Here is a 21,362-nt window from a genome sequence, read left to right as displayed (position 1 = left end):
CATTTCTGTCAGGTTTATACATTAAATGTACAAACAGAGTGTTTGCTACCAATACAGTCAGTTTCCAGAACATCTCAGCTAATATGGGATGTATAGTGCACCACCCTTTTGAACCTATCTTTGTGTAACTGTCTTTCCCCAAATACCCTATTCATTGAACAGATGAATATGACAGCGCCCTCTTTTGGTCAACATTGTCTAACTTTATACTACTGTAAAATGCTTTGAATGAGCTGGGGGCATTTTTAGCCTTTTCAGATTTTTCATTATTCAGGTTTTTAATTTGGCAAATACATAATCTATACATAAGGAAAACATTAAATTAGCAGCATCTTTTGCGAATTGACAGACAGACTTAGCTTAAGTTCGTTAATAAAAGGATGCTTGCTAAAACGACGTGTTACAGTATTTCCTTGTCATATCGGTTCAGTGACGACATTTTACTCTCTGCATGCCATTGTGATAAACTTTGTTATTATCCTCGTAATTTATCATTTCACACTTTTTTTCTTTCTTTCTTTGGAGATCAATCCGTGAAAAATGAAAAAGGAGATTCAAAATAACAAATTTCATGACTGAAAAGAAAAAAAAATTAAAACATTTTATGCCTCTGTGTTTGCAATGCAGGAACAAAACCTGCTAAGACCTCCAGTACTCCAAGCCACGGCTCACAGTCATCTCAACCGACGGGCCTCAGATGGTGGGGCAAACATTCATTTACATATACAACAACTTCAGAAGCATCTACCATCAGGGAAGGGTAGTCAGCCCGGTGCAGCCTCATCAAATGGAGCACAGCAGGTGAGAACACCCCTATTAAGGTAGTATGCGCCTTAAAAGTGAAAGGCTTTTGCGCAAATTTTCCTCAAAGAATACGTCAACTATTCTCTTTCATAATCAAGAATAAAAATTGGGGGTCACAGTGCAAACTTTGGTACTGGAAAAACAAATTACCAAAGATTTACTGATATTTGAAATTCAAAATGGCCGCCATCCTTGTGTTAAGTCTATGGGGAAAAATAAAATTTTGGAATTTCTAAAAACTAAGACGGTGAAAACTTTTCTGACAACAAGAGCTTTAAAATGAACCCCCACAAGGGGTATATCGGAAAAGAATTGTAAAAGTTTGAGACTCCAAATATGTCCCCGAGATGCATTCTACCTCAAAGTTCTATACAAGAGTCCAAATCAAGGCCTGACTTTAGGCATGGAAGAATATTGCTGCTTTGACAGTTGAACAGATCTTGTCAGCTTCTTGAAAGTCCTTGAAAAATTCTCAAAATTAAATTAGCTGCTGGAAAGCCCTGGATAATTCATAAGCAACCCATGATTTTCAAAATTGGTAAAATGATGTCATGAAAACATGAAAATGATATGTGACCATGATATCCGTATTACGGTATTTTGGAATCTATAAAGTCTTTGAAAACTGTGAAAAGTCCTCGAAAGTTGTTGAATTTCAAGTGACTTTGAGTGTGTCGACCTGGTTAAAGTGTATGTTGTAGTCGTTTTCAGGATTGTAATTCAAAGTGGGAGGATGTTGATTGAGAGCTGATAATAAGGTGCTTTATACAACACTGCATGCCATGTTTTCTTTTCTTAGCAGATATCTCCAGGCACTTCAGCTTTGCCTAAGAGAATTGGAGTCACTCCGGAAGAAAATGAAGATGACTCAGACCAGGAACCTGATCCTCTAGAAGTTGCACGGTATTTTCTCAACATACTTTGACAAATTCAATTTTACCCACTTCTGCTGTTGTCCTTTCATTCACAGATAAATTGTGGTATTGCTGTGGACAGACAGCCATGTGTACATACATACATACATACATACATACATACATACATACATACAGTCAGACATACATACAGTCAGACATACATACCATATATACATACATACATATATGTAACAAGACGTCACAACACATCATTAACTGAATGTATGCTTTAACCCTTTGAGTGCTTTACTTTTTCCCACCAGAATTTTAGTGGAACATTATACCAATTTTTATGAATTTTTGTGTTATTTTATTGATAATTTTGGACCAAATAGTCTTAAGTTTTCATTGGCAACAGTTTTTGATCAAAATTTTGGCCAAAATCTTAAAATGATTGTCTTGATCTAAAAAAAAATGACTTTGGCACCGGAAGATTAATTCTGCTGTGTTCAACATCTTTTCAACAGATACCTCAGTAATCGAGGTAGGTACACAAGGCATACTCTGGGTACAGGGGAACTAACAACAGAGTTGAGCGAAGAGGTACAGCAGTCTTTGGCTCAGCATCCGTTGCCTCGTCGGGGTCGCATGAGCTACTCTGATCGCAGCACGAAGAAAGAGATGAACAGCTTGCATCTTCCAAACGAGCGATTCTTACGGAGAGCGTCCGATGGCTCCCCGGCGAACATTCTAGCGTTCAGAGCACATTTAGAGAAGTTGGCTGGTTCCACAGGGGGTGGCAGCTCTTCTCAGAAGAGCTCTTTGAAGCAGCTGCACATGGAGTGTCAGCAGCTGCAACAAAAGGTTGGCACCCTACCGGCCAAAGAGCAGATGGAACTACAGCAGCACCAACATAAACTTGACCAGGAGAAAATTCATCAGGTAACTGGCTCGGGGCTTTAGTACAGGCAGTATTCCTGAATGTGTGTGTGGATTAAGGTGATACTGTCTGATTTGTGAATACATCACCCCACTACATGGAAGTGTAGACATGCTTCATATTTCAATGAGGTTCATGGAATTTTGTATTAGTTAGTGACGGGTAACATACATATTGTGTCACGCTAACGTAAAACAACCAATATGTACGTTTGCTCTCACCATGCTCTTTATAAAACACTTATGTTACTCTTCTGATATAGTTACCTATCTAGGAAAAGGAATGTCTTAGCCTTTCTTTAAGGAAGTAGTTGATCATGGGAGATAACTATATCAAATATTTTTGCGTGGGACCTTATCATCTTGAGTTACTGTTTTAATCAATATGAAAGATTTTTTCTGTACGGTGTGCATTTAATCACTCAGACAAAATCTGACATCACATTTTTCTGCAATATGCAAGCATGCACGCATTAATTCTGATTAAGTTCGAGTATCTTACTGTTCTTTTCTTGCAGCACCAGATTCTTCAAAGACAGGGTACGCCACCTTTACCTTCACCACCCAAGTCCGCGTCTCCGAGTCCGGAAATACAGCACTTGCACCAGTACATACAACGACTGAAGCTCCAAAGGGAGTCCAACAGCCCTCCAAACTTTGTACTGCAACAGGGAGGTACCAGCTCTAGCCCCCCTCCGGCCACCAACTTCCAGCATCTGCAGCGGCAGAACACGAACTCGCCCCCACCGACTCTCACCCACCCGCAGCCCCTCCAGCCCAGCATTATCACGGGTCAGGTTCCGTCGGTGGTCAGCCAGGCCAGCATCATCACAGGGCAAGGGTCCCCCGTCGGCTGCTCTAGCATCGTCACGGGACAGGTCTCGCCCGTGACTCAGACAAGCATTGTGACGGGGCAGGTGCATGTACCGACTGACAGTCACGTCGGAGGACACATTTCAGGGCAAATAGGTGGGCAGATTCCGGGGCCTTTCAGCGCGCATCCAGGCGACGCCAGAAATCCGGGAGTGAGGCTAAATTTCAGTAACATGGTCCAGCCGCAGCAGTCAAGCCCCTCACCACCTACCCACTCAATGAGCTTCCCCCAGATACAGTACGGGGAGACGTTCTCACAGCAGTCACAGGTGCTCCAGCAACACCAGCGTCAGCAACTGTTCCAGCTCCATCAGCAGCATTCGGCGGACTCCCCCGTCACCGCACCTTCCAGCTTTCCACAGACTCTTCCAGCGTTCTCCCAGCCCATCCATACAGACAGCTCCATCGCCAACCCCTACACCAGCATTCCATCCACAGTCCATTCCCCGATCCCGCACCCGATCCCGGGCGAGAACTTCGCCCAGAACATCCACAGGGACATACATGCCTCCTGGATGCACCAACATTCCCAAGAGAGCGGCATAGAGCTAGCGCACACCGAGCACACAGAGACTCCGGCCCAGATTTTCCCGGACATCAACGAGCCAGTCATCCAGGATATACCTCCGGAACCGCAAAATCCCTCACTCTCCGCAGTTCCTCTCCATCAGCGCTATCCTACGCCAAATCTCCGTAGTTACGGCCGGCTCAATCTGACAAGCATCCCTTCGAATGAGGAAATCAGGGAAGAAAACACAAGTGAACAAATGGATGGCAATTTTGAAAACCCAAATCAAGGTAAGTCATTACAAGTTTGTGGGGATGTCGAAAAACCAGTTTATAGGGATGTTGAAAGTAGTTTATGGGGATGTTGAAGCCCTCATAGGTGACACTGGATCCAGCAAACGTAACCTTTTGCCATACTAGTTTGTGATAGCAGGGTTAGAACCTTCACAGTTACTTTGATAATCAGCTATACTTTCCATAGTTGCATAACCTGCACTATTTCCATAAATTCAACCATCAATCATTTCCCTATAAGTTTCAGAGGCCCTCCAGAGGGCGCCGTCTGGAACTTTTGATTTTTCAGCTCTTCTTTATAACTTTCTTTGTTTTTTCTGTGTCGTTTCTTACTTGTGATCGTCATCACTAATTTTTGAAGTCTTCTTTAACTTTATTTTCTCATTTAGTGTTTTGTCAATCTCAGTCTAACCACTCATACCAACCGAAACCAGTGTGACTGGACAGTACCCCAAAACCTCAACTCTCAAAGTGCACATCAAGTCCCACAATGCAGCATTGCATACATGTTCACATGGAATAGGGTAACTTCCTGTCTAGTTAAAAAGTCAATTGCATAAGAAATTTATCAAATGCAGGCGAAAGCCCTGTGTACTGCCTACTGGTAGATACAGAGAGTCACCTTTTTTAAGACAATAAGTGCCAGATATTTATAAGTGAAATTCAGACAACGGCTGTCGTCTGCCACAAATTGAAACATTACACCATATATAAAGAGATGTGCGCAAAAAAAAATCTACTAAAATTCTCACCTTGCCAAATTTGTAACCCCGTTGACATGTCATGTGTTTTGTGTTACTAACATTGAAGTACTCAACCGGCTGCTTCTTCTAGGTGCAGTAATTCCAAACGATGACGCTTGCACATACCTTCCGAAAGACGTGAAAGTCTTATGAGAAAACCCCTCAAAGGATATAGAATGTTCTAGGATAGGTAAAAGGCTATTCCGAACTACATTGCACACACACACACCCATGTAAAGTCTGCAAGAGGTACTTCTGGAAGTCTGGTTACTCTAAATTTTTTCCCGGCGGTTTTTGACAATTTTTACTTGATAGTTCAAAGCCTTCTTTGCCCTTGTAAGTAAGAGACTTAAAATTCAGTAATTTTTGTTAAGTGTTCCTGTAGTCATGGTGGATAGGATGTTTGTTTTGCTATCTGATAGATTTGTGTAAGTACCGTATCTTGATTTTGTGGTGGAACAATTTGGAAATAAAGCTTTCCAAAGTGTATTTTGTCCTTTTTTGCCACTTTAGTCTGTTTTGAATATCATTTTGCCAGCTATGGGCTAGTTGTGATAAAAAACACCGGTTTGCCACCTGGCGTACTGGTAGGCACTATTTTGCCCACCTAAGGTAACAGTGAAGATCATTAAGCCACCTAGGTTAGTGATAATTACCACTGAGGCAACAAGTGAATTCTGGTCCCAGACTGGAATACAAATGTAAACAAAAACAGTGCATTTTATAAGTATAGGCACTGTGTTGACAAGTTATCGTTAAATAGGTGGTGTTTTTAACGTGGTTTTGGGAGTAGAACAAGAACTTTCAGTTGACATGGAAAAGCTAAATAGTGAAAAAAACATCAAAAGTTAGATCTACAGTCCCTTTACGTTCACATCTGTTTGTTGATCACAGTCAAGTCACGATGTCTATCCGGACTACGCTTCCAGAAGTACCTCATGCAGACTTGCGTCTTCTTCTTTCTTCTTCTTTCCGTCTCATCTTTTTCTTCAAAAATCTGTCTGAGACTGTTGGAATATACATTGTGTACAGTACCCTGTCTTGTCAGGTACTGGAGTAGAGTGTTGGTGAAGGAAGGAAGAATCCACAGAAGAGAGGGGGGGGGAAGGGTTATTTTAATTTCTGAAGTGTGTCCAATGTTGGACGCAAGTTTCACCTGCTATGTCGAAGCCTTTTCTGGTGACTGCAGGCATTTTTCACCATCGCAACTTTGACTGCCAGACGTAGTACATTCCCAACGTTCCTTAACTGGATGCTTTGACTTTATGTACTGAAAAACAGGGATGAAGGGCGTCAACAACAGTTTGTTAGACTGGAAAACGTTCCGTTGGATATTGAAAACGTTCCATTGGATACCAAATTGTGAAATGTGTATTTTTTAATTTCCTTGTCTGACTATGACCATCGCATTCTTACCTGTCTAACCCCAGCATCTGAAATAGTTGCATCCTAGCGGCATTCTCACTGACTAGTCTTGCTTGTCTGGGGTTCTTCCACTTTGTCAGCCGGGGGGCGAACCATAAAGGTGGTGATGCAAGTGGGCGGTTTTTTATCATGAGCTGTTTCATACTATGCTGGTTTCATACCGTCTTCTGCACTGAGTGAACTTCTCATCAGAAGGTGGATTCGCTGCGTAATGCATGCTCTTTTGGATGCGGATGTTATTCATATGCTGTGTTTTGGGAATGCACACGGTGGCTGCAGTGCCTCGGTGCCGTAGTCGGTTACAGTTTCTTAGTTGGTGATCATGCACGTGCTTGCGGTAATGGAGCCTTTCGCACATCCCCCTCCCCCCCCCCCCCAGCATGAAGAGTGCAGGTCAGCACAGATCATTGAATAAAATGCGAGGGTTTGTGTGAGCTAAAGATTCATGTCCCATGAAAATAAATATTGACCCCTTTACCCCTTTCACCCCCAGTTCCTGTATACAGGTCCAACTTTACCATAGCAAACAATGGAGTTGGGAAAAACCATGGTGGTGAAAGGGTTAATGACCTGTATTTATCATGTATAGCTAACTCATTAGTAGTGTTCCACTGGCGTTCGCATGTTTGTTGGTACTGTAATTGACCCCTCCAGTGTGTTGTCCCCTGTAACATATATTCTAAAACACAGTGATAGTTTGCATGTATGCAGTGTAAACTTCAGAATCTGAGAAAAACATTTTTGTTGAAAATTCAGTAAATTCTCAATCCGATTTGAACTTACTTCGTGAAGCTTTGAGAGTGCAGTCAAAACCATTCGGCAAAATCACTGTCCTTAAAAAAAGATTTGTTCAATAGTTAGGTTTCACTTACCTATCTCAAACTATTGTTAGCAACACTGCTTTCAAATCTAATGAATATTTGGAATAAGTACTGCCACCAAAAAATTGAATAAGTCCATGTATTCCGCTGGTGGTCACATGCCTATGTTCATAACCGACTTCTGTCATTTTGTGTTGTTATTTGTTGTTCACATGCCAAAGCAGTGGAGGTTTATTCATCTAATGAAATCGTCATGAGACATTTTGACCCTTTTAGCGCCAGAGTCAGTTTTTGTCGCCTTTATAAAATATTCCTTGGTCAATTTTTTTCAGATTTTTGCCAAAATTTTGATAAAAATATGAAGTTAATGAAATGTGATATCCATTTGGTCCAATGTTATCAAAAATATTACAGAAAAATTCATAAAATTTGTTAAATGTTGCACTAAAATTTTGGTGGGAAAAACTTACAGCACTCAAAGGGTTAAATAAGTTATCCCTGATTTAACGTTCTATGACCAGTTTCTGGGCACTGTATCTTCTCTAAGTGTTCTTGGTTTTCTCGGTCAACTGTCCAGTTGTCTGCCAAAATTAATCCAGTTTGGATGTAAGATGATTCACTCCTTGAAACCAAATGTGATGAATTTTGACTCATGAAAGAAACTTCTACTCAAAAAATAAAATGAAGCGACCGATTTTTGGATTGGAGAAGAAAATTATCTGATATTTACCGAAATTTGAAATTCAGAATGATTGCCATTCTCGGTTTAACTCCACATAGAGAAATGAAGTTTCTGACTTCAGGAAACAGACAGTGAAAATTTCAAAATGTTACAAAAATGTCAGCGACCGAAAATTTATCCCAAAATGGCACACCACCTTTCCACCAACTAAACTTGCCATCTCAAAAAATATGCCAATTTCAAGTTCAAAACAAATAACAATTGTAAGCATACTATTTGATGTCCAAAAGTAAAACATCCACACTGCAAGTATAGATTAGCTTTCAATGAATGGCTTGTCAAAATCACACGGAACTTGGTGTGCATTTGGAAATTCAGTAAATTTGCAATGCGACTCAGACTCACAACACGGCACCCAGTCACCCAGCAAAGACATCACAATCAAAGGCTAAATGAAAGCAAAAAAGATTGTTAGTGTGTTGTTCATGACGTGTAGGTAACCATGGCCAGTAGTACAGTGCATGGGGCTGCGATATTTGACGTATTGCTCTGCTCCTCGGAGTACACCAGTCGTGTGCATGGGTTGCATGTCGCACTTTCCCAGTGTCTGCATGTGGAGCATTCACAATCCATGAATCATCAATCTGCCGTCGCCACATTTCATATTCCGTCATATTGTGTCGTGTGGGATTAACTGTCACTGAATGAAGCAAGGAATATAATGTTACATTTTTCTGGGAATATGAAACAATGTCAAAATGATGGAAAAAAATTACAAGATAGAGCCCCAAAATATGGATAAATACATACAATAAATTAATAAAGATGTTATTTCTCAGATGACAAACAAATCTGCCATTTTCTCTTTGCCTGAAGCAGCAGGACACAGCACTCTTTGTATTCATGTACTTGTGACAAACCAGCACCCAGTTTTTATTTGCAAATTTGTCAATCAATGATCCAACCAACCACCCAATCAATCAATCAATCTATTTATATGTCTAACTATTCTGTCCATCTGTCTTTGTGTCTGTCTCGTAGTTTGTTTTATTTGAAATATCTTACAGAGGTCTATATTTCATCTGCAGATCCATAATTGTCCGTTTTATCATTTAGAAATTTAAAAATTTTTAAAGGGCCAGTAATGCTAACTTTTGATGACTTTTTCATCATTTTCATTTAATTGATCAATTGCAACTTTTTAATCTACTCCCCAAAGAATGTTGAAACACCCACTATTTCGCTTGTCAACTTAACGTCTATGTATGTAAAATGCATTGTTATTGTTTACATTTGAATTCTAGTCCAGACCAGAAGTCACTTTTCAACAATAAAAATGCAGTTTACACACACATTGGCTGATTTGCCAAGCTGGATACGGTGTATATCAACATGCCTTGGGGAGTAGAACAAGGAATTAAGGTTCACATTCAAAATAAATATGGTGACAATATTATCAAAAGTTATCATTTGGCCCTTTATCTAGATTTCATTTATATAATCTGTCAATCTATCTATCTATCTATATCTGTCTATCTATCTATCTGTCTACATATTTGTATTGTCCATCTTTTTCAATTAAGAATTTTTGACAAATCTATACATGTAATTTCATTTATATTGTCTGTCTATCTATTTATCTATCTATCTATCTATCTATCTATTTGTTTATCTGTGTACCTATCAGTATTTATCTATCTATCTATCTATCTATCTATCTGTCTTTCTACTTATCTGTCTGTCTTTGCTTTTTATTGTAAATGCTCCTACTTCAGAGACGCGTGTTAATATCTACAGTATGTCCTCATTGCTACTGGCGCCGTTGGCATGAACCTTATATATAATTGTGCCGTGTCATTTCATGATAGAGTTAAACAGCTGTCGCTGTGTGTGTGATAGCGTACGTGTTTCTGTGGCGTGCTTTCACAAGCATGGAGAGCAAAACATCGAAAAACTGAAATGACTTTTGTCTGTTTGATAATTGATGCCGACTTCTGTCAGTCTGTAAAATTTGGCTTGGCTCAGCTGTCAAGACATAAAATAAGAACCTAAAGCTTATTCTTCATGTTGTATCCCACAGTCATCAAACACAAGAAGCTTTAAAAACTTGCCATTTTGACATTAGACATGGAAGTTCTTCAGTACCAGCAAATGAGTTGTATTCAAGAATTTTCTCTAAAATAAGTATTTGCTGTATTTAGGGAAGTGTGAATGTGCCTGCATGTGTGTTGGCTGTCTTTTAAGTAGTTTTTTGTTGAAGATCAGAGAATCATTACACATTATAATGCTGTCTTAATTGCATGAGCTACTGTTTCAGTTCATTTTAGATGTAATTTTTTTTTCTTGTTTTTCCCTTTTCTTTCCCTCCGCTATGAAGGACTATTCAATTTGACATTGAACATCATGGGTAACCATGGTAACAACAACGCCCACAGGAATCACCATCACCACCACCACCATCGTCGACACCACACCATTCAAACCAACTCCGACGCGCTCCTACAAGTCCAAGCACAGCTCCTGCGACGCACCATCCCCGTTCCCGTTCCGGTGGGCGACTTTGCCAACTTCATCAACACAAACAACAACAACGAGAACAGGAATGACATGTTCGTCCAGACAGGGAAGTATTTTCAGATGCAGCCCGGGGAGGGCGTACCATTTCTCATGCATGGCCTCTCAAACCTGCCACCGTTCAGCAAGGGAGACTCGAACTTGGAGCTTAACCGAGAGCCAACCACACTGAAGTACGCGCGTTCGTTCAGTTTGATGACCGCCAAGGAACTCCCCGATGTAGTGCAGGAAATTCGAAGGACGCTTGATACCAGGGGGCCTTCTCTCACGTACCAGAACTCGGAAAATATGTTCTCCTTGGAAAACCGCGGTGTCAGAATGGAGCTTGAAGTCTGCCAAGTTCCAGGCATGCCCATCAATGGAGTACGTTTACGCAAAATCGCAGGTGACGCATGGCAGTATAGGAAGCTCTGTAACGAACTCCTCGCTGGAATGAACCTTTGAAACTAGTACGAAAATCTGTTATTTATTCTTCAAATGGCCCCCGTGTTACGTTATGGTATGATCCATTCGCAAGTGAATTGGTCGCAGCTGTTGCTAGTGTTTGGGATGGAAACTGTGTTTGGCTCTACAGTACTATCACATTGAGTTGATTTTTTAACGGGACGGGCAGGCAGTTATACTCATCTGTGTTATCCGTATTTTTAGGTTTTTTCTAAGTTTTCATCGCTGAAATTTTTGTAAGTTTTGACAGTTGCGGAAAGACAGCATTGTTTCTATTTTGTTTAAAGTGTAAAATTGTGTGGAGATTAAAAAAACAATTAACGCCCGCTGCTCGAAGAGTTTAAGTGGCAGCATTGAACACCACGACTTTTGAACGGTGGTCGTTTGCTGTGTGTCCGCGTTTATTACCTTGAGGCACTGTGCTTTAGAACATTTGTCACAGGACCGTAGAAAGTGTCACCTGTGAAGATCCTGTCCCAGATCTGTCAATTATAACCAAAAAAAAAAAATTTTATTTTGAAGTGAACAAGTGACCTTTGACCTCCTATTGTGCAATTTATTTTGTTTGTTTCTTAGTGTCGGTTTTTAAAGTAATTTTCAGTTCTGTACAAAAAAAAAATATGTAATCTGGGAGTAAACGTTCACTGTCCTCTGTGCTGTAGTTTTGTCAACATTTCGTTCAGCTGCTGTGTCATGTGCATTTGAAATACAATTCTTTTTTATGTCATCAAATTTATAACATACCAACTCCAGTTAGATAAGAAACCTTGTTAGAGTGTTCTCCAAACTGTGTGGATAAAGTGGTGCTGTCGGTTTATAGCTGGGGTACTGTAATGACTGTTCTGCGTTGGGTATCTTTTTGATCCTAACTCGCATCGACTTGGGCTCATTATCAAGCATGGTTACCTAGTAGATGCCCGCGTGCTAATCATAAATGTCAACTCACGTGATTTGCTCGTCTTTATTTAACCCATAAGGCTGCTCTTCATATTGAAGCGCATTTCCTGCTCAGTGGAGATTCTGTGCTCGTTAACAAAAAAGACGTCCTTTTGTACAACTTGTTTCAAAACAGACACTGAGCAGTTCAGCAATTTTGAAGACATGTTTTCATGGGCTGTGTTGTTGTCAAGAGGGCTCACACACCAGATGTGCAGTTAATTTTGTTTTTGGTCGCACTGCAACCTTCATAAAATATGAATGGGGTATAATGCTTGTGTTTTACATACACTATTTGCTCTCAAATGAGACAAGCTGTATGACTAGCTAATAAATATTCATATACTGTGTGGGTAGCTCATGAATATTTATAAGCTGTATGACTAGGTTATGAATATTCATAGCAAACGTACAGTGATTCGGCAAAGATCAAGCACGTATTGCAGAGGTAATTCTTGTTTGGCCAAATATGGAAGAAACTGTAGTTTGAGCAAGTTTATACCTCCACAGTACTCCCTAACCTGCAGTCTTTTATTGTGTATTAAAAAGAGAATGTTGAGATTTTATGGAAAAGTAATTATTTTTGTACAATCAGTTAAAATGTATTTATATTGTATTGTACCAGTGTCAGTACAACCTGTTAAAAGCAGTTTATTTATTTGTTGTTTGTTTATACCTCATCCTTCTGATCAGGGTTTTGATAAAAATGGTGAAATAGCTTGTTCACTTTGTCTGTCATGCATTCATACCCATGATTATGAATGCATAATGAGATCTAATGAATATTAACAGATGTTAATAGGTAATTTGCATAGTCAGACAGATGGATGAGGTTGGTGCCCATAGAGGCAGCAGTGAGAAATACAGATAGTGGCTCGGATATCTTAACGCAACCTCTCTTGTAGCGTCTTCATCTTGCCATGTTTTGCACTTGGGTCGTGAGTGCTTTCAGTCAACTCAGTAGTATATAGCGTAGCGTGGTTGAAGTGTAGGCTAGAGAGGGAGGCATTTGGCACAACCGTCCCAAAGCTCCCATTTTCTGCAGTCATTGACATCACAGAGCAGGGCATATGTTCAGTCCATTGTTTGCTCGCTAAGAGTTTAAAAAATGGGTCTCGGTTTTGAGTGTGGAATGAAGAGGAACCTTAACTGCTTGTCCTCACGACTTTGGCGCATACTCTAGACCCTTTTCCTGGTCATCCCATAATGCATTGCTGCAGCTGACTAAAACTGTCTACGCACTTAAAACATGAATTTTTTTTGTTGTATACACATAGTATCAAGTTGTCCAGTAATATGGTTTATGATGCTAAAAAAATATGGGTAGCTTTTGCTTCAGTTAGCGACAAGTGTATCAACCAGGGTCGTGGCTTCGGCCACAAATACCATCAGTTACTCACCCTGGCACAAAAAAAAAGCATGGAAAGGGTTTGAGGACTGTCAGGATGGGTGGAAATAAATATGGGGATGAAAGAGGTGGTTTGATGTCAATTGAGAGGTAATCTGTGTGGTCTGGTCTTACCAAGGGAAGTTTTAGTGAGGAAGTGGAGAACAACTGTGTTGTAGTGCCCTTCAAGAAAAATCTAACCAGTCATTTTTTGGTGGCAATTTTCTCATTTTAAAGATGCCATTTTTGTCTTGATAAATAATTTTTTAACTTACCCCAGTGAGAATGTTGATTGTACTGCAGATCACTGAATGCAGTGCTTTGTTTTTTCCCGTATTTACGAATGGGTATCATGGTATTTGTACCATCGGCTTATAAATCTGTGAATTCACACAATCAGGACCACAGTGGATCTGTTAGCTTTGAGTTTTTGTTTCCATACTTAGTTCCAGTAAGTCAGGAATATTCTGGAAAAGTTTGTCCATTAATGTTCAGCTTGAGGGATTATTCCGGGACATGCTGTTGTTTGTCAGGCAAAATTCTTGCATGTGAGGTTATCTAAGCCATAGTTCAGTGACCTGTCGTAGCTACCCTACTCATAGCTGTGACACCCATGTAGCCCACTAGTCATTTTCAGGACAGACTGAAAGATACTAGTAGCCCTGCTGATTATGAAATTTCAAGAAGTTTTACTCATACCTTTCATAGGTGACATTTGCTGCCGTTGTCGTTACATCTTTTGTCAGTTAGTCAAAATTTGCGCATTGGCATGGTAACTAGTGACTCCTACTTTGTTTTCAGCTTAATTTATGTCAACAGGAAGTAAATGTAGCAGAACCCCGTTGCCATAGGGATTACTGCCATATTTAGACATGACTGAGTTAGCATATTCTTTGTCAACAGTGATGTATTTTGTCACTGCTTGAATTTTGTATGCAGCTGATTTTAATAGTTGTGTTGTCATTGGCTATGATCTGAGGGTCATATAAATAAATATATGCAGGAAGCTGTATTCAATGCGGCAAGCAAAAGGATTGAAATATTCCATACATTTCTAAAGGAAAGGTATTCCTTTGGTGTAATTGGTTCCTGTCATAATTACAGCTGGAGCAAAATTGTTGTTTTTATGATGCAAATGGTTGCATGATGTGTCTACCGAATTTCAATTCTAGAAATTATACTCTGAGGGCGCTGTTTCTTCCAGACAAAGCTATGGAATCTTATCTGTATTAGTGACATCATCTGTCTAGAGGGCGCTGCTTATGCTAAACATGACTGTTATGTTTTGACCAGATCTGTTAGTGGCATCATTCGGCTAGAGGGCGTTGTGTATGGTAGACATTAATGTGTTGTGCCGTTCTGATCTGCATAAGTAGCATCACCTACCAAGAGGGGACTGTTTCTGTTAGATATTACCTTGGGTGAGGAAGCTGATCTGTGTTAATTGCATCATCTGGCTAGGGGGCGCTGTTTATATAAATTACCATAAAGTGTGGCAATGATCTTCTATTGGTGGCATCATTTGGCTAGAGGGTGCTGTATGCATGATGTTATAAATATTAGGCAGGCCTGGACCACTTTGGCACTTGTGATTACTAAAGTGGTTCTCCAGGCACTGTATGTCATTAGGAGAGAGAATTATGGAGATTGGTGAGCAGTCCACATAGCTTGGTGTATTTCAAACTAAGCTGTATTGGCATCTGTGTAGAGGGCGCTGTCCTTGCAAGACACGACTGACGTGTTAATCTCAACTTTCTGATGAGTGCATGCCCTCAAAATGAGGTTTTTGTCTTGACCAACCTCTTTTGTATCAGACCTTACATCAGTAAATTGTAGAGGCATGTATAGACAGGTACACTAAGAGACATACCGCAACCTGTATAACAGTGTGAAGGATGTACATGATTTTTGCATGTGGTTTGAGATGTCAGGTCAGAAATGAAATTTGCCCAGTGTTAGCATAGCTATGGATTTCCAGCCTCTTTTTTTGTACACAAGACAATATTTACATCTTAGTTAAAGATCAGCCTTGAGTGTGAACTTTGAATGTGCATTGCGAGTTATATATAGAATCCTAAACTTCTTTGATATTTGGTAATGGCAACTCCTGCCCAGATTGATGGATATCTATCCATTTGATGACTATTATGAAATATAACTTGGACAGAATATGATGCAATGTTAAGCTGGCATAACTGGTGTTTTAATTTCGTGGGAAGCTTTTTCATAGCTCCTAGAAACGCGTGAACTTTATGTGCAATGTGTTCTGTGCATAGTTAACAGAGTCTAAAATCTGTAATGTTTCATAACTGGAGTGGCAAATTTTGACATAAAAGATGATGATGTTTGTTAGGTAACCTTTTCACCACCATTGCTTAAACACTCTGTAAGCAGTGGTGATTGTGGGTCTGCTTACCGGGAATTGGGGATGAAGAGGTCAAAGGTTAACCAAATGGAATACATGGTGGCATTTATATGGTAAAAAAATAAACAGTTGTGTGTGAAAACTCTATTTCCCTGCCAGAAAGCTAGGCTCAAAAGAAGTTGGGACGGAGAAAACTAGATGTGCTCATAAAGGCTGTGACAAAATGATAACAGGTAGTTTTGTCTAACATCTGCTTGATGTTTATAGTGTTGATGGTAGAGTTCAGCTTAGTATGGAAATTGCATGTCCAAGTTGGCATTTTTTGGACACATAAACAATTCTGCAAAAGAGCAACTTTGCTAATAAGGCTACTGTAACGCATAATGGTCCAGATGACCGTGGTTTATAGAGCAACGTACCCAGTAAATCTCCATGGTAAAAAGTGTGGACTGGATGCTTTTGAACAAGCCTGACAGTGTAAACCAGTCTTGTTTTTGATAGAAAATTAGTATCTATGAATATCTAATGTTCCAGGCCACATACTGAGTAAATTGATATTTTCAAAGATGGGCGCATGTTCATGCAAATTAGAACTCACAGGCAAGGCCCTGTTTTTTGTTTATTGAATGCATTAATGCAGGACTTTGTGTACTCTCACGTTTTTTTACCCCATTTGTTTGCAATGTTTTTAGCAACACCTGTGAGTTTGTTTGGAAAATGTGTCCTCATGTACTGTTCTATGAATTTGTAACTTGTCTACGTTCCAAGGGCCACTGTCTCTGTTTTACATGTCAGGCTAGGTGGTCTTATAAACTCCCCAGGGGAGGGAAATTCAATCTGTATATTATGAATCTGCAGCTGCTTAGGGGGTGAAGCGGATGAGTTCATCAAGAATGTCTTGGGGAGCCACACCGGTAATCCCCGCATTTCATGCTCTCTAACAAAAAGTATTTTGAAAATAAATCTGTATGAAGGTCTTAGCAAAGTGTTTGTGATTTACAAGAGTGAATGTTTTTTTCCAAACTAGGATGTGTGTTCAATACAAGGATAAAAAAAATGTTGTGTAGCACCCTGTGTACATATGATTTTTTTGTAGGACTGCTCAACCATATTGCATTCTTGTCAAGTAGTAGCAATATATTTTTTGTTGCATGGCCTAGTCAGGGAGGCTGCTGACAAATGTATGTACATGTAGTTTTGTACAGACTTGAGGATACTAATTCAGAGGAAACACAAAGCGAAAACAGGAAATTTAGTCGGCATGTAAAATGGGTGACCCCCTAGTTTACTGTATCTGAGGCACCCAGTTTTGCAATTGTCCTTTATGTTAAATATTATAACTGTCTATTAAATTTCAGAGAAATAAAACCTATTTGTATATATTATTAAAAGAGCCATGAGTTCTCTGAGTTCTTTGTGTGTCATTGAGTAAATTTTTTGTAGTATACAAGCATTGTGAAAAAATAGTATTGCCTCCATACCGTCTGTACGGTTACTTTATATTATGCATGACGCGACCTCATTTATATGCAACCCTCTTACTTTTGATCATCATGAATTTGCTGCACGCTATTTGCATATCGATCATGAATAAAAGAAGTTAGAAAACAGCTATTTATGCATGGCACAACCAAATTTTTATGCAAATATTTTGCTTTTGATCATCATGAATTTGCTACAAGCTATTTGCATATCAATCATGAATAAAAAAAATAAGAAACCAAAACAGCAAATCATAGTATGAGTGAATCTTACCACATCACAGAACTTGTAAGTTCGATGAACCAGCCACCTCATCACAATAAAAAGTGCAGACAAGTGTTTTCTGTTTTGGTTTTTTTTTTGTAGCCTTTCTAAACATTTTCCAATGTCGGTGTAACTTTTGCGGAGATTTATTATCTGCCCTGAGCAGGGCTTCGGTAACTAAAAAAGATAGTCTGTAAGAAAAGTAGTTCCTGAGTTTATGCTTTACGACATGCAGACACTCTTGTTTAATTTGAGAAAAAGATGTAAAAGATACGTGATAAAAACGATTTTGTACACAAGCGCATGTGTAAAGTGAGGTGGCAAGTTATTCTTGTCCCTCCCAACCGACTAAAAAAAAGGTCCTCGGGATCGCTGAAAGTTCCCAAATTGGCTGAATTTTGCAGTTTTTTTCTCTTCAAATAAATCAACTCCCTTTGCAGATTTGAGATATATTCAAGCCTATAATTGACATTTTTTCAACATACAGCCGCCTAGCAGGTCAACTTTGGGATAAAAGTCCTTTACGGGTAGATAAAATGATAAAAACGGGTACAGAGATTGCAACTAATTGTTTTTCAAATTTCTCAAAAGTGTTAGGTGCCACACAGTTACGTGTGGTTCGATACATAGCTGCCGCCGCGTGGTATGTATAGAAAAATGGGCTTCTTTTTCTTTGCATACCAGGCGGTGGCCGCTATGTATCGAACCACACGTAACTGTGAGGTGCTATATCTGAATATTGCATTGTTACAAACTCATAAAAACAAGTGTAAAGAAAAGCAGATGAGCTTACATTCGCGGATTAAACATACATTACATCGCCATCCAATTATCCCTAATTAGTTCCAATCGTGTTGGGTTTGTACTCCTGCAGATGTGTAAAGTGAGGTGAATGGCGTCAGAAAATGTTGTCCCTCTCAAGAAAGCAGAGCAGAGTAATCGGCCGTGTGCGGGCGTTCTTGGCCAAAACAATGAAAAAAGGGTCCGCCGGAGCTCACAAACTTCCTAAATTGACCGAATTTTGCCTTTTTTTCTCTTCGAATTCAAATAAATAAACTTGCTCTGCAGGTTAACCTTATATTCAAGCCTATAATTGACCATAATTGACCGGGTTTTTTTTTCAATATACAGCCTATTACGTGATTTTAAGAAAGCAGAGTCGTGTAGTCGGCCGTGTGCGGGAGTTCTTGGCCACCGTCAATATAAAAAAAGTCAGCCGGAGCGCACAAAACTCCCAAATTGGCCGATTTTTGCGGTCTTTTCTTTTCAAATTCAAACTCGCTTTGCAGAATAAGCTTATATTCAAGCCTATGATTGACCTTTTTCAGTATACAGCCGCTAAGCAGGTCAAATTTGGGATAAAAACCCTCCACATCTAAGAACATTTCAATCCAACAACAAAAAATATGAGTGTTACATCCTCTAAACACGACATTTAGCTACGAAACAGTCGGGCATCGGCTCAATATCCTCCCCTTCCCCCATAAATCCTAACCAAACAAAGAAAGCATCATGGCACAAGTAAAACTGTTTTACTCCAGTGAAAGTGTAAGGCCAATTAACCTGAGGGAATCCATCTCAATCGAAAGTGCATAATTTTTTGTGAGTTTTGTTTTGTTCTTGTGCCCTGTCTAAACTTTTTCCAATATGGTTGGATCCTATATGGAGATCAGTTCACTGTCATGCAGGATGGTTTGGTTACCCCAACGAAGATAGTCCGTACAGAAAGTAGAACATAGTCCGTACAGAAAATAGTACCTGAATTTGAGCTTCGACATTCAAACAGTTTTGTACTCCTGTGCGGATGGGAAATGTAAGATGACAAGTTAGTGTCAGAAAACGTTGTCCTTGTCGGGAAAGCAGAGTCAAGTACTCGGCCGTGTGAGGGAGTTCTTGGCCGGGGAGCGGGAACGCACATAGTTCCCAAATTGGCCGAATTATGCTTTTTTTCTCTTGAAATTCAAAGAAATTAACTCGCTTTGCAGATTAAGCGTACCTGAAGCATATAATTGACATTTTTCAATATATACAGCCGCCTAGCAGGTCAATTTTGCGATGAAAAGTCCTCTCATGTAAGAAAATTTTAATTCAATCCATAGCAACATGCACACACTCTTGTTTAGCCTGAGATTAAAATGTAACAGATACATGATAAAAAAAGTTTTGCAAACATGCGCATGTGTAAAGTGAGGTGATTAGTTAGCGTCAGATAATGTTGTCCCTATCAAGAAAGCAGAGACGAGTAATCGGCCGTGTGCTGACGTTCTTAGCTACCCCAATAAAGAAGGTCCGCCGGAGAGCACAAAGTTTCCAAATTGGCCGAATTTGGCCGTTTTTCTCTTCAAAAATAAATAAACTCGTTTTGCAGATTTAGATTACCTCGCAGCCTATTATCGACTTTTCTTCAATGTACAGTCGCCCAGTAGGTCAATTTTGGATGCAAAACCTCCACATGTAAGAAAATTTTAATCCAATCAATATAGCGACATGCAGACATTTTTGTTTAGCTTGAGATTAAAATCATGTGAAAGATACGTTATGAAAACGGTTTTGCAAACATGCGCATAGTTAGCATCAGAACTTGAAATGTCCCTCTAAAGAAAGTGGAGGCCAGTAATCGGCCTTGTGCGGACGTTCTTAGCTACCCCAATAAAAAAGGTCCGCCGGAGCGCAAAAAAGTCCCAAATTGGCCAAATTTTGCAGTTTTTCATCTTCAAATTCAAATGAATTAACTCGCTTTGCAGATTTAGATTACATTGAAGCCTATTGTCGACTTCAATTTTGGATGAAAAACCTCCACATATAAGAAAATTTCAAGCCAATCAATAAGCGACATGCAAAACGTTTGTTTAGCTTGAGATTAAAATGTGACAGTTACCTGATAAAAACGGTTTTTAAACGTGTGCATGTGCAAAGTGAGAGTCGAGAACTAAGCCGTGTGCGGGCGTTCTTGGCCAACCCGATTAGAAAGGTCCGCTGGAGCGCATACAGGTCCCAAATTGGCTTAATTTTGCCATTATTCCTCTTCTAATTCTGCTCGATCAAATGAACTCACTTTGCAAGCCCATAATAGACCTCACTTAAGTTTTGGGATGAAAAGCCTCCACGTGTAAGAAAATTGTAATCTAATCAATAGTGACTTGAAGACACTCTTGTTTAGCATGAGATAAAGATGTGAAAGATAAATACGTTTCGTGCTCATGAGGATGTGTAAAGTGAAGACGAGTTCGCATCACAAAAATTTCTCCCTCTCAATATGCGCAGAATCGAGTACTCGGCCTTGTGAGGGCGTCCTTGACCAATCCAATAAAAAAGGTCCGCTGGAGCGCACAAAGTTCCCAAATTGGCAAGCCTATAATAGACTTTTTTCCAACATATGTACAGCCGCCTGTCACGTCAGTTTTTGGATGGAAGAGCCTCCATATGTAAGAAATTTTTTTATACAATCAATGGCGACGTTTTTTTTTTCCTCACCGAGCTTATAACATGGAGGCCATTTTTAATTTCAAATATTGCATTGATAAATTGCTGGTAATGCGTTTCTGTGGTACTAAATGGAGACCCCTGATTTTTATTCTTGATTTGGCAAGAGAATGGTTTAACGTGTCATTGAGGAAAATTTGAGCCAAATTTTTAAGTCTTTCGTTTTTAAGGCGCATATTAATTGGGACTTTACTATTAATTGGGACTTTACCTGCTGAAATCTTCAGGGTGGATAGGACTAGAAAACGGGCAACAACGAAGAGCTGAATTCCAGCACGACCAAACCAGAAACAAACTTGGAAGGACAAAATGTAACATACAGGACAATATGTAGTTGATGGATTATTAACAATTTGTTATCTATTAATTTAAGAAGTGCTTTATAAATATATGACACAGCACGGACGGTATCAAATCATAGTACTGCACACACTTAGTCATTTTAGTAGCTGCAGAAGAGACCCTGGTTACATTCCATGACA

At 39.6% G+C, this 21,362-nt stretch overlaps 1 protein-coding gene across 4 annotated transcripts in view; it reads left to right on the top strand.

Moving 5' to 3' along the window:
* Positions 1–17,044, top strand: part of LOC139129927 (serine/threonine-protein kinase SIK3-like) — a 77,599-nt gene extending 60,555 nt beyond the window's left edge. Inside the window, exons 9-14 of one of the 4 annotated variants that reach the window (XM_070695621.1) lie at positions 628–801; positions 1,607–1,707; positions 2,189–2,603; positions 3,119–4,271; positions 5,109–5,207; positions 10,323–11,460. In XM_070695621.1, the coding sequence (XP_070551722.1) occupies positions 628–801; positions 1,607–1,707; positions 2,189–2,603; positions 3,119–4,271; positions 5,109–5,170 (1,905 nt within the window). In that variant the 3' untranslated portion in view covers positions 5,171–5,207; positions 10,323–11,460. Of the gene's footprint in view, positions 1–627; positions 802–1,603; positions 1,708–2,188; positions 2,604–3,118; positions 4,272–5,108; positions 5,208–10,322 lie in introns of all 4 variants that reach the window. The other 3 variants (XM_070695620.1, XM_070695619.1, XM_070695618.1) reach the window with 3 other exon arrangements.
* Positions 17,045–21,362: the final 4,318 nt, after the last annotated feature.

The sequence above is a fragment of the Ptychodera flava genome, chromosome 3, assembly GCF_041260155.1.
Source record: "Ptychodera flava strain L36383 chromosome 3, AS_Pfla_20210202, whole genome shotgun sequence".
NCBI classification, from domain to species: Eukaryota; Metazoa; Hemichordata; class Enteropneusta; family Ptychoderidae; genus Ptychodera; species Ptychodera flava.
Note: the sequence above shows the minus strand (reverse complement) of the source record. Positions and strands in the feature narration are given on the sequence as shown.